The sequence below is a fragment of the Aedes aegypti genome, chromosome 2 (genome assembly GCF_002204515.2).
Source record: "Aedes aegypti strain LVP_AGWG chromosome 2, AaegL5.0 Primary Assembly, whole genome shotgun sequence".
NCBI classification, from domain to species: Eukaryota; Metazoa; Arthropoda; class Insecta; order Diptera; family Culicidae; genus Aedes; species Aedes aegypti.
The window spans coordinates 255,624,023-255,641,630 of record NC_035108.1 but is presented as its reverse complement, the minus strand read 5'-3'; the positions used below and the strand labels follow the sequence as shown (position 1 = coordinate 255,641,630).

At 36.9% G+C, this 17,608-nt stretch overlaps 1 protein-coding gene across 1 annotated transcript in view; it reads left to right on the top strand.

Annotated features, from left to right (window-relative positions):
* Positions 1-379: 379 nt before the first annotated feature.
* The window catches only part of LOC5564164 (hemicentin-1), a 269,484-nt gene continuing 252,255 nt past the window's right edge, over positions 380-17,608 (top strand). The window contains exon 1 of the mRNA XM_021844820.1: positions 380-1,836. Within this exon, the coding sequence (XP_021700512.1) occupies positions 1,785-1,836 (52 nt within the window). The 5' untranslated portion in view covers positions 380-1,784. The remainder of the gene's footprint in view (positions 1,837-17,608) is intronic.

The window sequence follows — 17,608 nt, the reverse complement described above, 5'->3', positions numbered from 1 at the left end:
AGCTTAAACGGATGTTTGTTTCTCCAGATCCGTGCTCCTGAAAATTTGAAGTTTGGCTTCGATTTATCTTCACCTTAAAAAAAAAGCATATTGGTAAAATAAGGAACTACAGTTTTTCTTATGCAATTTGAATGCAGACTGATTTATTATCTTTATTATTTGATGCGTCAATTTTAATGCCTTAGTTTGTGATAACGCTAAAGTGAATGACTCTTTTTCTCGCATCTGCCAGCCCTGCCGACCAAAAAGCTCTCCCCAGTCGTTCGTTCAATAAAAATCTACCTTAGCCTTCTTCGGCTATGCTCGGGTTACTTCGTGTAGGTATGTGTACAAGTCGCTCGCGCCGTCGCTGGGGTGGCAGATGTTTCCTTCGGCGCAGCACCATTTAGTTTCGAATATCGCCACTCTGGGCAACGACGTGTCGTACGTAGTGCTGCTGCCGTTGATCGGTTTAGGGTTTTCTTCGTCTACCTCCTCCCAGTATTCGGCGACCCGGTGTGTGATTTGTGTGCTTACCTGGTTGGGATTGCTGGATCCCTGCACCGCACCCTTCTGTGCCCCTCGAGACAAGAATAGGGTGCAGCCTGTACAGGATTAGGGTGTGTGTGAGAAAGAGAACGCTCGGCTCGGGTCGGCGAGTGAAGGCGTATGACGAGCAGCGATGACGACATAGGATAAACAATAGGAGCAATGTTGGTGATTTAAATTTTGAACACCGACTTCAACGACTGAGTGACGAGAAGTGGAGTGTGTCTTACCCCTCGAAGAGATTGATTAAATGGAATTAGTGAAGCTACTATCGGCGTTTGGGAGTGATTAGCTAGCGCGATTGATTATGCTAATTGATGATTACTTAATTTGGCTAATTACGGCAACTAGTCTACTGTAGTGAGTGTGAGCTTGTGTTTGCACTGCTTTGGGGCTTGCGGCGAATACAACAACTGAAGGGTGTGCTGAACGCCTAGGAAAAGTGAGACCATCTGTTGCAAGGTGAAGTGCAAGTCCAGTAACAACAAACGAAGAGCGTGAAATAATGGTTTCTTGAAAACAGAAATGTTTATTTGATCAATTGAAGAGGGAATCGCGTAGATTCGTCGGAAAACAGCAGCAGTTAAAACAAGTGTGATTGATTCCGATGTAAGTGGCCTCGGCGAGTAAACGAGGCGAATTATTACCTGTGCTGCACGTTCAAAAGTGGTACCATAAAATTAAACCACCCGAATTGGTCTCAAACATAAAACGGCCATAATTGTGTGTGCGTGAATTTGTCGTAGTTCCAAAGTGAAAATTGTGCACGGTTTTTGATGAAACGCAACGACGCACGACAAGCGGAGTTTGAAAGTTGAAGTGCCCCACCGATTTGATTGCGAAGCCATTATCCGACACTGATCGACAGTTAGTCCACAAGGTTTGATTGATTCTACCTTCACGGTGAATGTGGTGATTGCAGGTTCAAGTGCCTCGTAAAAAGAGATATCTCGAAGAGCCGCTGATGCGGAATGGTGATTGACGGTTGCTGCGGCAGATTGTCGTGGTAAAACTTCAACGGCCGATCGATCGACTGGAAAAAAAAATGGTTGAATGAAAAATTGCGCGCTTTGTGGTGCCCGGAAAAGTGCGCCGATTTTTCCTGAAATTTGTTTGAATTTGGATGGTTTTGTGCGGAGTGCTGTGAATTGCTGTTCGTGAGAATTGAACCGGAAACACAACGATCAGCGGACAGCGAACTTGAAAGGAGTGGAGTTTTCGTTCGTGATATAGACTACTGGTTGTGCAAACGCAAGATGGGTTCCACGAGAGGGACGCGCCGGATGGATTTATCGAGATTAATTAAAGGTAAACATTTTGTTCTAACATAGTATGAGATATCAATTTTCTTATGAATACATCAGTTTGATTAATTTGATTAATCTTGAATGGATTTTCTCATTTATCAATCTTTGGGAATAATGAACAGTAGCTTAATGTTGGGATATAATATCAAAAACTTGTTGAGGTCTATGAGGTGTAGGCTATACTTTATCTCTATAAGTAAATGGTCATGAGCTAGACTCACCGGGTGACTGGTCAATTCACTTGTAAAAAAATCGAGTCTATCCATCCAACACTATGGCCGTCTGGATTGACAGTTTAATCTTTTCGGAGAAAACATGGTAAATTGCTGAATCTGAATAATTGTAATTCATTTAGATGTTTTGCAATTTTGAAAATAGCATTGACATAACATTAACTTATGCTTTAAATTTACCTGGTTATTCTCCTTAGCACGAAGGTCGTCAATGAGACTAGAGTTCACTGGTAATTAATTTTATTGGAATAGGATTGTAAACAACCTTTATGTGTAAGCTATGTTATGCTATGCATTATTTTTTGGACAAGGCTTTATTTGAGTTTTAAAATAACAGTTAAGAAAAACTATGCTCATGTCTCACATGTTACAATTTTGTTTTTATTGTGAGATATTTAATCGTGTAATACATGGGTCCATTTCATCAGACTGATCAACTCTACACGATTTAATGTCGTTCTGGTATAAAGCTGGCCATATATTTTGTAGATTCTTGATGTACTGTTTGGTATATTCCATTAGACCTTAACAAATTTGTTAAGAGGTATTCGAGTTTCTAGCAACGTACTTGCAGGATTTTTGGCTTGATTCCAGTAAAGCCTTTGAGAACTTGTTTCGACCTCTTGGCGTAGTTCTAGACCTTAAGAGAACTTGTGATTGCTCAAATCATTGACAAATTTCTTTTTGATTGATAGATAGAATGGATTGAATTCTTAATTCAAGGGACTTGCAGTCCGAGGTTGACTTTTCGCTTCGAAGTTATTGGCAGGTGTCATACAACATTCTTGGTGTGTTCCAATGTTTTCGTAATTAATCAGGCAAAATGTTGTGTGGATATCCCTTAAAATTGCAGTTCTATTTTTGGTGCCTTCTATGAATAACTTCATCTCAAATTGTTAGCGAATTCGACAGTTTTGAAGTTCTTGTGGTGACATCCTTAGTAGATACCTATAGTCATACTTGGTGGACTCTTGCAAAGCTTTTGATGGAAATCTGCTAAGATCATCGATGAAGTCTCAGAATTGTATTAGGCGTATTGCTTTTTATACTGATGGTGAGGATGTCTGCACTAGGAGCATTTTATATATATTTTTTTGTTTTTTTCTTGAAGTGTTCTCCAATTTTATAATTCCGGTAATCATACATAACTATCCTAAACCTACTACGCTAAGACGCTCTTTAAGCTATACAAGTTCCATCCTGAGACTACGGGACCATGGAAATCTATTGAAGTTTGCCGAATAAGTTCTTATTACATTCTTTTAGAAACTCTTCATAGGTACGTAATCCTTGTGAGTATGAATCAAGAATTTCTGATAAAATGATAAAATTACTCATTAAGATAAAACAAATCCCTGGGCAAAACATTTCAAAACAATTTATTATCTGAATTGTCAGCTCATTTTTTTTTCGGAGTATTGCATTCTAAAAAGGATTGGATACATCTTAAGTTTAAGAAATCGAATTTTGTTTTTAGTATGCTCGTAGTAGTCGATAGTAGTAGCCCGTAGTACCTTTTGTAGTCGATATCGACTCATGAAGATTTGACTGTAAATTAAAGAAAAAACTTGAATAATTGGTGCACATTCATCTCATATATGTTTATTTTGCTTTTGCATATGTCGAATTCATTTTGAAACCTAGGCTGGAACTGACGAAACCCTTTCTGAAAAATATATTCAGCCCCAACCCAATTTTATTCCGACCGTACTGCAATTTGTTCATGATGTTGGTTTATTTACGTTTTGATTATAGACCAAGTTCCTAAAAACGAAAACGATAATGATGAAAAGTTCGAGAATATTCTACACATGTAGAATAGCAATGTTCCAGAAAATTCCAGAATATTTTTTCAAATAGCTGTTTTTGTGGTCTATAATTTTCAATTTTAATGTTCTCACTTTTGAATTGACTGTTGTAGTGCTCTTGAATTGCTGTTGTAGCGCTCAATGAAACTTTTCGACGAAATATTTCAAAGTGTTACTGACAGACAGACAACTCTGGGATTTTATAAATTGTAAATAATCACTCATCTCTGTTGTTTCTAACTGCTACAACATTTTGTAGTTTTTCCTTCCTTCGCATGGCGCTTTCTTTGTACAAAAATCTTTTCACATTACAAAAAGCAACAATCGAAAGAATCCTAATAAAAAAGGTAAATTATAGGAGTTATGAAAAAATGTAGAGTTCTTATACATATAGTTCCTGATTTGTGAAAGTCCATCAGTAAGTCCATCAGTAAGTCCATCAGAACAGTGAAATCGTACATTCTGAATTTTACCATTAGAGGGATTTTCTTGAAAATACCGTCAATATTTTGTGGATTTTCAGGCGAAATTTTCGGAGAAGTAAAAAAATGCAGTGCCAAATCGTTTAGTTAATCTGTTGAAATATTTCCTTTTAAAATCCAAAGAAGAATCGCTAGCACTGCTTAAAAAAAATCTGTGGAAAATACTTGTATCGATCTCTGGTGATTTTTTCGCAACATCACAAGAGAAACAGTAACATAATTATCTGAAGAAATCCCTTAATAAGTTACTCGGATATGTTTGTGTATTTACGCCCAAGAGATTAAAAAAAGCTTGAACGTATTCCTCTAGAAGTATTATAGTAATGTTTGATTTGTTTTTAATTTACCTAGACAGATATTTTTGAAGAAATTTTTAAATTTTTGATTTTTAGAGTAATAAAAAAAATAGAAAATCTTCTGTGAAAAAAAAAACCGATGGATCCGGAATGAACTTCTCTGATAAATCGCTAAAACATTTTCTCAATTGAATCCTGTTTAATTGCTCACTTGTGGAATATTATGGGGAATCCATAGAGTGACATCATTTACTGTTTTTTGCAGAAAATCCTTGATAGTTTGAGCAATCCTTGAAGATTTTGCGAGAAATTTTCTGACAGATTTGTTGAAGGAATCTGAAATAAAATTCTAGGAATAATCTTAAAGGAAAAGTTGTTAAAACTATTGGTGAACTCTTTGAAGATTTTGTTGAAAGAATGCTTGCTTTGTGATCTTGAAGACAATTTCAGTGAGACTCCTAGAATTTTTTGTACTATTTCTTGGAGATCTCCTTACTGATTCCAAAAAACTCTTAACAAATTCTCGATGGAAAAAAATGATGATAGTTTCATTTAACAATTGGGATTTATATGTGATTAGTACGTAGAGGACCTTCCAGTATAAATATTTAAAGAATGTCGTAATAGCTCTCTGGTGGAATTTTTGATGATATTTTTTAAGCAATTTGTCGAGAAACTTTCTGATGAGATCAGAAAGCCTTAAGAAATTTCCGGAAAAAATCTGTGATGTACTCAGTAAAAATTGGTTCTTGGGGTAAACACTGAAAAATACGAAAATAATTCGTGAAGAAATCCCTGCCGGAATTCTCTGTTGTTTCTTTTAAAAGCACATGGTTAAATACTTGAAAAGTTCCTGCAAAAAACTATGATGTGTGTTCCTCATGAATTTCTTTGGGAGAATTATTGAAGGATTCTTTTACTGGAATGAATATTTTCATAAGTGGAAATTACAAATACCGGGTAACCCCGTTGGTTTGACCACATTTAATCTGAACACTTTTTAATCTGTACCCCGCTAATTTGCACATCGTTCAGATTAAAAATGGTTCAAACGTCATTTAGCTCATGGAACGGAGTGAAGTGAGCTGGAACACTGTGGAACGGAACGCAGAATCAAAACAAAACAGTGAAAGAGGTAACCAGAAACACGTTTCCAGAGTGACTAGATGTTCAAATTAAAAATGAACCCCGATGGTTTGCATGAGGTACTGTTCAAATTACCGGGGGTGCACGGTATCACTAATGAGCAGCTCATAAATTCACAAACACATTAAATCTTTGCAAACTTCGTAATTTACGAAAATCATGATTAAGTTTTGCGACCGACATTACTTCTGCAAAACAAGAATTTGCTAGGCCTCTCCTAGGGACCCTTTAGAAAAAAAAATCCCAGCGACGGCAATGGTTATGGGCAGTAAAATACTTCTTCAAAACATGCCTACATTATATCTGTAAATGTTAAATTGACCAGAGTTTAGTAAGCATAATCGAACTTGGAGACCTTAAACTTTATATATAGAGTTGTTTTTAAACAAACTATCCGCGTTTCGAAAATCATGGAATGTAAGTGATGTAAGCAATGGAACGACACAAAAACGTGTTATTGAAGATGCATTGAATTCAAAATGTAATTTTACATATTTGAGGACACGAAAATTATGGCACTATGATCGACATTTCCTGAATCAGACACTATCGTACATAAAATACGATACAAATTTAGGTCATTCGGCTCGCTTCTTTTATGTGCTTCCAAAAGACTTAAAATCACATGATTTTTTAGAAGTGTGCATGGTGAAATATGGTTCAAGGGAGCAAAATAAAAAAAAAAGATTTTTTTTTCTTTTCTCAGCAAATTTTGAGATTTCTGGGAATGTTGCCTTATTATTTTAAGGCGATATAATGAACGCCAAACGATTTAGGCCGTAAAACGGTATGCTATCTGGAGTAACGAATATTGGTACACCTGAAGAGGTGCAACGTTCGTGCTTTCGTTTTCGCGTCTCCGCGCTGATTTTTTTCTGTTCCGGGACAGTGCTTTTTTCAGAATAACAAGAACGGCCCAGAGTGAATTTTTTTTTTCGATATACTCGGTGTTCTGACAGTACACAGAAGTTGTTATTTTCCTGTGGGTTAAACCATGATTTGTTGAGGAGTTTTGAAGACGGAATTCGGAGAGTTTGTTCCGGATGGAAAGAAGGCAACCCTCATACAACGGTCTAGGATTGTACTACCTACGAATTTGTGCAAATTGATTAAGGCTCAGTAGCCTGTCATTCGTTTTGGCTACAATGATGACTTTTCAGCTTGCATTTCAAAGTGATAAAACTCAGTCTTGATACAGAGAAACCTCCATGAGTCGATATTGAAGGGACCATCGAGTCATGGAACAGCAATCCTTTGGAAAGCTGTTTGAAGGGACCATTATAGTAACCATGAAATTTTGTTTCCAGTATGGTTCCATGAGTCGATATCGAGTCATGGAACATCGACTCATGGAGGGATCACTGTAGTTTATATTGACTTGAAAAAGTATCACTGCCCGCATAAGTATAACATGCATAAAGTGTGCTGATACTTTTTCAGCTGTGTCAATGCAAAACCAATAAGTTTTTTTTATTCAAAATCGTGAGATGAATTAGCAACAATCATTAACGACGCGTACAAATTTCAATGACGGCCTACTTCGCCTTAATGCTAATGCTAATGGCGAAAACCGGTACACCTACTCTAATATTTACCATTAAAATAACTTTTGAATTTCGATATAACAGTTAATAAGGCTCATTATCGAATATTTAGTTGCATTCAGGTTAGTAATATTGATAACATTATAGAAAACAGATAGGGTGCAGAGCTACTTGGGCACTTCCATGATTCACTTTGGCATGGGGTGTTGTTCTCGGCCGAATTGTCTCAAATTTTGCAACAGGTAGCACTTCAGTACGACGCATTTTGTGGCCAAATATGAGCTCAGTAGCTTTCAAGAAACACCACTGCCGAAGTGAATCAAAAGTGCCAAGAATGGGACCCGTCTCCCCATTTTGAATTTTAATGACAATTCAGGCAACTTCATGAGATTTAGATCCTTGATAATAATTCGCATTACCAAGGATCTAAATCTCTTGAAGTTGCCTGAATTGTCATTACATGTTAACATATTTATTGTCCAAGATTAGCAGATCTTATTCTTCCATTAGTCTTGCTTTTAAATCATCACACGTTTGGATAGATCGATTACTGGAATATAATCCATCGTAGGATAAGGAAGTACTTTACTCTGTTTCCATTGACGACAGCCATTATGATGACGAGGGTCGAAGATGCCAACGTTTACAAAGTATGGCATTATGCATCGACAGGGGTGCCAAATCCTCTTCACTTTCGTAGGTAATACCATGTGTACGTTTTCGCTGCTTTATCACCGCCCGATGTTAAATATTTTGCCAGGATTTTATCCTAACGAACAGAGGGGTTGGTGCAAATGACACAAAAAGTCAGCTGCTACCACCTAGAATGGCGGGTTCAGTGTTTTAATCCATGTGTGATTGAGTGAACGTTTGCCGGAGCCGAGATTCCAAAGGTTGGCAGCCAGTTGTTACACCGGATTGACAGGACCGACAATTCTACATATCTTCTCGCAGGTGCGCGCAATTCCAGTCGTCAGTCATGCGCGCTGTCACTGTAAATGAATGCTGCTTACTTCTCCGGTGGAATGTGAGACTCCGTTCGTTGGTAGCCTCGAAAGAATTAATTAAATCACGTAATCTGGATAGCACGCGGTTGGTGGAGGCTGGCATATTCGTCAGAAGGGTTGGTAAATTGAAATTTTTGCCCCCACCGACCGACGAGCAAGCAAAGACGATGCTCTAATGGAATATACTCCCGAAGTGTTTATAATGTGAGGTTTACACATAAACAGAGACGCGGTCCCTTCCATGAAACGACCTATTATGATATTGGAGAATCCACTTTTCACTCCATATGTACCGGATTGTTTACGAACGTTGGCAAATGTGTTTACACAGTCACACTCATCGCAATCAGCCCCAATACTGCACAGAGGGGTAACTAGAACGAATTCGTGGCCATAATTTAAAATCTGAAAAAAAAAAAATAAAATTTTTGACCTCACTACATTTTACACTTGGTTTATATTATGCCGCACTATCGGTATCGGCCATCCGTGTTACCAAATACAATTATTTTCCATATCCAAACGCCCAGTGTTTTCTTGTTGAAGTTCAGAGGACTCCTCAAGTAACACGTCCCTTCCATTTCCAAATTGACCTGCATTCGAACGCAACCGGCGCCGTTATTGTTTGTTATAATAATGATAGCACCAGTACTTACACATTGACGATGCTACTGATCCTGAGTAGCGTATGTTGGTTCCCTGTGTTAGTACAGCTGTTCTTGCAATAACGGAGTAGCAACTGCGGTAGGTCAATCGTGCTCATGCTCCATAATAGAGCATAAGAAGATCATTAATGGAAGAAAATAATTTTGACCATGATTGACCCAAATTACTCCTACATGCGCTGGATCGTATTTTAGCGCTAGTGTGAAGGGAAACGCGGGTGGACGTAGGCGATTCGACGCTGTTAACGGATGAGCAATCGATACACACATATCATTCGCGCTTCTTTGTCAGTAACAGCATGGGACGAGTAGGTGGCAAAACGCTTTCTGTTTATTAAAACGTCTAACAGCAACGCTATTTCATTGCGCCGGAAAGTTTACAAAACATTGTAAAATGTCAGTTTCCCATGCGACCCAAAAATGCAACATCCAACTCAAATGGCAGCCAACGAGAATTGCACGCTTAATGCTACCATTAGTCAAACTTTTAATCCACGGCCTGTTGTCTGGTCTTAGACACGATGACAAAACCCCAAATTGGTGAGACCACCACTCGGAGTTAAGTCAAACAATTACGCCCTCGCAAGCGCTAGTTTTCGGATCGGTCATCTTAATTCAATTAGCCGGATCGTTTTGCGACATTTTTCAGCTTTTTAATCGTCAGTGACCACTACTGGCGGGAAAAGTTTTCAGTAGCGGTACAGTCTCTGCTACCAGCGTAAATTACCTATTGTTTCTGGTTGTTCAATTCGTTTTGGATTGGTTTTGCTAGCAATTAGTGGGTCAGGGTATCAAGAGGTGTATTTTGATGAAATTCGAATTTGGTGGATAACGTATGACATATATTGCCAGTCTTCGCAGGAGTTTTCCATGTTATATGGAATTTCCTACATAAATTAGGTGCATAAGTACATTATGCAAAGAGGAGTTATACACCCGGTATGAAGAGTTGAAGTCTTTATCTCTAAGGATTACTTCAATTATTCTTCCAGGATTTTCTTTAAAGCTTCGAGAAATTCTTCAGAGTATACCTTTAGAGTTTTCTGCAAGAATTGTTCTGAAATTTCTATTAAAATTTCTTTTTGGGTTGCTCTAGAAATTCCTCCGAATTTTTTTTAATTGATTTTGTCAGTAATTCCTTTGTTAAAATATCTTAACTTTTTTCAATATGGATAATTCCTTTAAAAAAAATTCAAGGGATTCCTCGAAAAACATCATTACAAATTTCATTAGTGGTTCTTCGGAGGAATTGATCAAGTATTCAAAAAATATATGTTCGGATATTCATTTAAGAGGTCCTAGGATTCCATCAGAATTTTCCGGAATTCCTGAAGCACTCTTTCCAAAGATCCCTTCAAGAATGCCTAGATTAATGAGTGGATCCCTCAAGTTCAGAAAATTCGAAATCGATTCTTGCAGCATTTTCTGTTGGAATTTTTATAAGAATACCCTGAGGAATTACGCCAAGATTTGTCCTAAGGGATTGTCCAGGATTTGTTTTATGGAAAATCTTTTAATGATTGTTGCAGGATTTTTCGTGACAGTGATTCAACTAGTATCTTAATATTTTCGTTCAGTATTTGGCCAGTAAATGCAACAATGAATTTTCAAGGGAGGTTTTATACGTTTCTCTTTTAACTTTTTTAAAGGACGTTTCTAATATTAAGAGGCCCGCTAAAGTAAACACTTATCTTTAACCAATAACTATGCCACATAAACCTATTCTGTTGCGTCTTGCACAGTTCGAACGAAACGTGTAAATTTCTGAGACATATAATGCACATAATTGGAGCGTGGTATATAATGGATATTTACATCATATGTCATGTAATCTTCAATTATATGTCATGTAATCCAGCAGGATCCTGTGTGATTACGTGACATGTAACACAAATTTACATGATTCCAGACTTAAATTTACATGACGTCTTGTTTACATCACATAAATGAAGTATACATGACGTGTAATGTTCATTATTTTTAACTGTGTGTGTGTGAAACGCTTGCCAAGAACATTGTGTTTCGATCTATAGTGAAAAACTTCACAAAAGCTTCAGTATTACACTGTATCGATAGAGAGCGATAGAAGACAAGAATCTTCCGTTGTTACATTGGTCTTTTTGAAAAGTCATTTGAGATTTCTTTATGAATTGATTACTCAAGGATATTTTCAGTAATTGCTCTACTTATTACTTCTGTGACAAACAAATTTGTCTATGTTATGTTGTTAGGATTCATATAATACTTCCATTATATTCCGCTCAGTTCCAGCGATTTCTTCTGGAATTGTTTTAGCGATTTCTCCAAACACTTTACAGTGGATTTTCCAGGCAGTTGTGTAGAGATTTCTTGATATTTTTCTTGTAGAATTAATCCGGATTTTTCCAGGGGTTCCTTCGAGCATACTCTCAAGCATTCTTACAAAACTTCACCACAATTTTCTTCATCTACATAAAAAAAACATTAGTGAATTATGCGCAGATGCCTAATGGGATTGCTTCGCATTTTCTCGCAAGACTTTTCCCATGTTCTTCTATTATTTTTCGAAGCATCATACCAGAAACAATTTCTAGACTTCATTCATAGATAATAAAAACAGGTTTTCAAGAATTCTCCAAAAAAATACTACAAGAATAACTCTACAAATTCCTCCATGGATTACTTCAGAAATTCTCCAAGAATCTTTCGCAGCGTTTTTCCTGGATATTGCTACTTTTCATTCAAATACCAGACAGGGTACCATAATTTATACCATGGGGAACATTATTCTGTTCAAAACGACCTTTTCAAAAATTTTACTGATGGAGGAAAGCAAACTGATTGGACGATAGCTAGAAGTTTCTGCAGGATTTTTGTCTGGTTTTAAAATTGATAAAATCATAGTATTTTTCCATTATTTGGGAAACTATGCTTACTTAAAACATTTATTAAATATATCAACTAAGAATGATAAGCTACGTTCTGGAAGTTTCTTGATGAGGATGTAGAAAATGCAATCATCGCCAGGGGCTTTCATGTTTTGGATTTTTTTTAAATAATAGCTCTTACTTCTTCCAAATCAGTCTCCCAGGAATTTTCGAAAACGTTCTCTTGATTTTGACTTGGACTAGTTAGTCCTTAATCCGCACTCTCAAACGGTAAAGGAAGTTTTTTGAGTCTTTTTTTTGTAATTGGTTAGGACTTATTTGTTTTTCTCTTTCAAGGCCGGAATCGGGTTCTGAGGTTTTTTTTTAGAATTTTGGATAATTTCCCAAAAGGCTTAGAGACAACCGAAATGTTCAATTTTTTTTCTCCTTGATTGAGAAAACTGTTTTTCAATTTCTCTTGGCAGATCCTGCCATAAAATTTCCATAGCAAGATCGCGAGTGCGTTGAAATTGCACTTTCCTCACGTTTTTTTGATGAATCGAGAATTTAAGATCATCGTCTCTAGACATGGACTCAAATTTTACTTCACATTTTGGTATTGCAATGCCCCTTGTTTCTTCAATGAAATTTATAAAAGTTTCGAGAGCATTGTCAATATCATGTTTTGTTTGCAAAGAAATGTTAACGAGAGAATTAAACGTCCAATCACATTAATATAAATAGGATCAGACATTAATCACTTGAGTATGGGGTGAGTTAACATGAATCACTTGAATATAAAGTCAATCAACCCTGAATCACTTGGATGTGAAGAGGTTCTGGCTTGAATAATTTGAATCACTCGCACATTAAGAAAAATATACTACCTGAATCATTAAAAGATGCATCAGACCTGAATCACTTGAATATGATATGATTCTGGTCTTAATCACTTCCCCTTTCAAATTCCAAAGACTCTTTGAACAACATTCTGGACATTCTATCTTACTAAATCATGAGATTTAATAACAGTCTACCCTCCATAATCTGATGTTCCATATCTTGACAAAGAGTTGAAGAACCAGAGTAAAAGTTGAGTTTCGAGTAGCACTGATTATGTGTTTTATAACGGGATCATCCCTTTAATTTCAAGTTCAAGATGCTCACTAACGTCACTAAGCGGGAAAATAACGAATCAAACTGTTTGCCGTCCGGATTTCTTTGACTGTCTGAACAACTATGTCGAAGATTCGATTATGCTATTTCATCAGGATCACAACTACAGAATTAGCTCAAAATTCTCAATTCAATATGTTCACTACCGCCACCTAGGGACAAAATTATGAGTTAAACTCTTTGCTTTCCAGATTTCCTTGACCTTCTGAACAACTTTGCCAAAAACCTGGAAATTCTTTCTTACATAAATTATGAGATATAACTTGTATGAGATTAAAAATGTAATAATCAATCTGTTTTCCGGATGCCCTTGACTTTCTTAATAACTTTGCTGAAGTCTCGAACTTTCAATCTCATCTGATTCCAAGATAGAATTTGTTTGATTAAAAATCCTTACTAGTGCTACCTAACGACAAAATTAGGAACTAAATGGTTTGCTTTCCGGATTTCCTTGACTGTCTGAACAACTTTTTTGAAGACTCGATCTTTCTAACTTGTTAATGCTCAATTTACATGCTCACTAGCGTCACCAAGCGGCAATATTTGGAACCAAACTGCTTGCATTTTTGATGTCTTTGACCTTTTAATCAACTTTTTCAAAGACTCAAACTTTCAAGCTTATCTGGATGACAACATAGATACTCATTTTAATCTGCTCACTTGCGCCACCTAGCGGCATAATTTTGAACCTGTCTTTCGAATGTCCTTGACATGATTATCTGATGTGGATCACGCGATAAAACGCTTAAAATGCTCAATTTTACATGCATACTAGCACCGCCTAGCGGCAGAATTTTGAACTCAACTGCCTCCTAATGTCCTTGATCTGCTGAACAATTTTGCTGAAGACCGCACCACTATAGATCATCAGCATCTCGAGATATAGCATCATGGATGTTCCTGTTTAGCGGTGATGCTAAAGTTTAATATTCAGCTGAGTGTTGCAATACTTTTTCACGCGAGTCCGCATTTATGACGGGTAGTGTATGTTTCATATGTATTCTAGTTGGCTCGTAAATAACTAAAATTGGAGCTGATATGATGGGCCAGAATCAAAATCAGCGTGAGTAATCAGTTGACTACAAAGGTTGCTAGAGTCGGTTAAGATCAAATCAATCGTAGAAGGGTTTCTAGAAGAGGAAAACAAGTAGGGCTATCAGGGTATTGAATTGAGAAATATTCTGTAGAGCTCTCATTAAATGAATTTTGCGAATTATTCCATAAGCGATTTTTGCACTAAAGTCACACACACCAATGACAGCATATTTTGAATTATTGCGAGTCAATTTTTGCAAATCATTTAGAAGCATATTATCTTGCTGCACAGTGTATTGAAAATATGTAGTATGAAAGTATATTTACTAAGCTGTGTTTGAAACTCTCAAAGTTTCAAACATTGTGATTTCAAACGACGAAGAAAGTTGATAAATGATGATAGTAACTCCACCACATGCTCCATCCAGTCGATTAGTACAAACAACAAAAAAGTTTGGATCGAATACTCAAGATGTTGACTTTCAATGTTAGTGGTGTTATTCAACTTTTTCATATAACCTTGTTAAAGTAATATTTAACTATTACTGCAGTAATATAGAAATTGTGACGACATAAAACACATTCTTGCAATCGGTTTAGTACGTCATCAGAGATTAAGCTCAATACCTAGATATATGGCGGAGCAGAGGACGAGGATCATTAATTAAAATAATTTTATTGGACGATTAACTAATAGTCCGGAGCGATTTTCCAGTGAATCCCGTCCTGAGCCGTCCAGCTGTTACCACCAGCATCACCACCAGCCAGAACACACAGGGGAGATTTATAACGTGTGGAAATACCGGTGCGGTGCTGATTTATTTAATGGCTAGGGGACGTTGAACAGAATCAAACAGCGTTGCAGCTGGCAGGGAGGGATAAGTGTGGCTACTCCCAATAGACGACTGGAAGACACGAAACCGTTCGATTATGGTGTGATATACTGGAATTTGGATAACACCAGATGAACGGTTTAAATATATTTTAAAACAAACTTTTTGAAATTAGTCCTTTTTTACGACAAATTGATTTGAAATATTGAAACAAGCAACATGTTCATTTTTGTATAATTTTGAAAAGCAATTTTAGTCAAAACGGACAAAGATTTTCTGATATGTTTTGAATCAGATGAATTCAAACTAATTGCATTTGTGATAGCAGTCTATCATATAACGATTTGAAAGTTTTTTTTTTTCAAATACACAATTCAGCTGATCTTCGAGCATTGAAGTTTCTTTACTTCACACCCATTCTATCGAACAAATAACTTATTCATCTAATAATAACACCCAAACAAATTGCTAGATTTCCTCACACCAGGCGGGAATGACTAATTTTTTGACCTCTTTCAGTCAACGCAAACTAAGGCAAGGAGAATTGTTGGTGGTCCCATTGCGAAACTCAGCCAAACTCAGCCCGGACAAAACAGACCCGAGCAACAAGAGTTCCACCATTAGACACGAAACTACTTTGCACACACCTTTTGCGCGCTCTCCCCGTCTCTGGAGACCTCCCGCTGCTCGGCTGGGTAGTTTCTACCAAGTCAGCGTATAAAACATCCAACCAACATGCTTCAATTGCAATTGCGCTCGAAGCTGGAAATAAATTTCCATTGGGTCCACACACACGCTCACAAAACTTCGAAGGCCCAGGTGCCTTTGTTGCTTCTACGCCCGCTGACCACCTCACTATAGTGTACAGAAATCCAAGTCCTATGGTAGCTATAGGTACTAGCATATGAAACCCCCAAAAGCGGCCACTTTGCCTTAGGTTTGCAGTTTTCCGCTAATGCCTTTTAACGCGCCGAGTCGTTTCTGGTGCTGCGCGCTCAAATTGCTGCCGTTGAAAGCAAGGTTCAGTCGCCGTCGCCATCCATTCACTATTATGGCAGTTTGGTACCGTGAAACGGGGTAGCTTTGGATTGGAAGAAAGTCTCATTATTTCTGCATTCTGTACTAAAAAAATCCAGTTTTTTCATTTTTTAAATAAGGCTGATACAAATATTATTTTTTTTTAAGTCAACCCCCCCCCTTAAAAAATCCGAGAAGGGCAGAAAAAAAAGATTCATCATTTTTTTGACATCAGTTAGGTTTTTTTAATTTTTAGAGTAAAAACCAGGTAAAATAATGATCCAGATGACGATTGGAAAAAGTTTAACAACTATCTTTTAAAATATCAATTCGAAAAAATAATTTTTTTTTTAATTTTTATTTTTTTGTTCCTTATTTAGTTTAACCCCCCCATCGTACCTTCCAAGTGGTCTCGGACATAAAAGAAAATTAATATTTGTATCAGCCTAAGTACAGGTGTCTTAGTAATCGATTCAACATTAGTATGTTGAGGGTTCCTCACTGTCAAAGTTTCCCACATTATCAAAGACACCCCGTTTTACGGTACCTCTAGATATGTGGTACCAACTCGCGCCTGCATTCGGCGGGTCGCTATGGGAAGGTCTCATTTAAGCCGAAGTGCGACCTGTAGTGAGAGGAGAAGGGAACCTCGTAGTTGTCGTGGCCAACCGACATCGTCGTCGTCATCGTCATCGTCGTAATAATACACATAAAAGTGTTGCACTCGAAATATGTTTCAGCTTAGTGCCGAAGAGAGAAAGAGCGTGTGTTGGACCGAGACTGGTTTCTATTTGGAACCGACAATAACAACTTCGCTAAAATAAGTGCTATTATTCACATACTTTATTAAAATTTCTCGTTTCCTATGACTTAAAGGTGGTTATGTAGATCAAATGGGTGCACGATTATTTCAACACATAAAATGAGGACTGATTGTATGAGGACATGAATGAAAAGAAATTAATTTTGTACAGAGCAAGTTTATAACAGCTCATGTTTATCGTGTTCTGTAGAAGTAGAAATATAACTTATTTCGCAGTTTTGAAGTAATGAAACAATTCTCTAAGAAGAAGATTTTATAAAGCTCTTATAATACTTTGAAGCATTATAAATTGCTTCTCATACTAGTATATAATTATTTACTCAGAAATTGTCCAAACGACCTTATGCCAAACTACTTTATGCTTAACAACTTTATGTCAAAAGGGGTACAATCCTCGACCTATGTGACAATTGTCAAAAGAATTTCATGGGGACTTTCGTAATATATTCCTTTATTTTTTCTTGCAATACCCAAAGGGGTAAATAGCGGAAGACTTTCCAGATATATGGATTATTTTTTGAAAATGTTTGAAAACATACCTGGAAGCAGTGCTGTAAAGATTCGACATCTTCTCGTGACGTTTCGATCGTGTGATCAGTCTATTGATTTTTATACACATCTCACACGTAACACGAGTGTTAGAATCAACATTGAAAAACACAAAAACTGTTGTATGAATGTCATCTGACACGATGACATTTTCCTTAATCATAAATATTGCATACATTTCAGAAATGGCCGATCGATCATAAACAAAACAATAGTTAAATCTTGCGTACTACATTGAATGCAACACGCATACAGTGGAAGCAGCTCTTATTACTATGAAGAGTAGAAATAACAGAACCGTACCGTTTTCTGT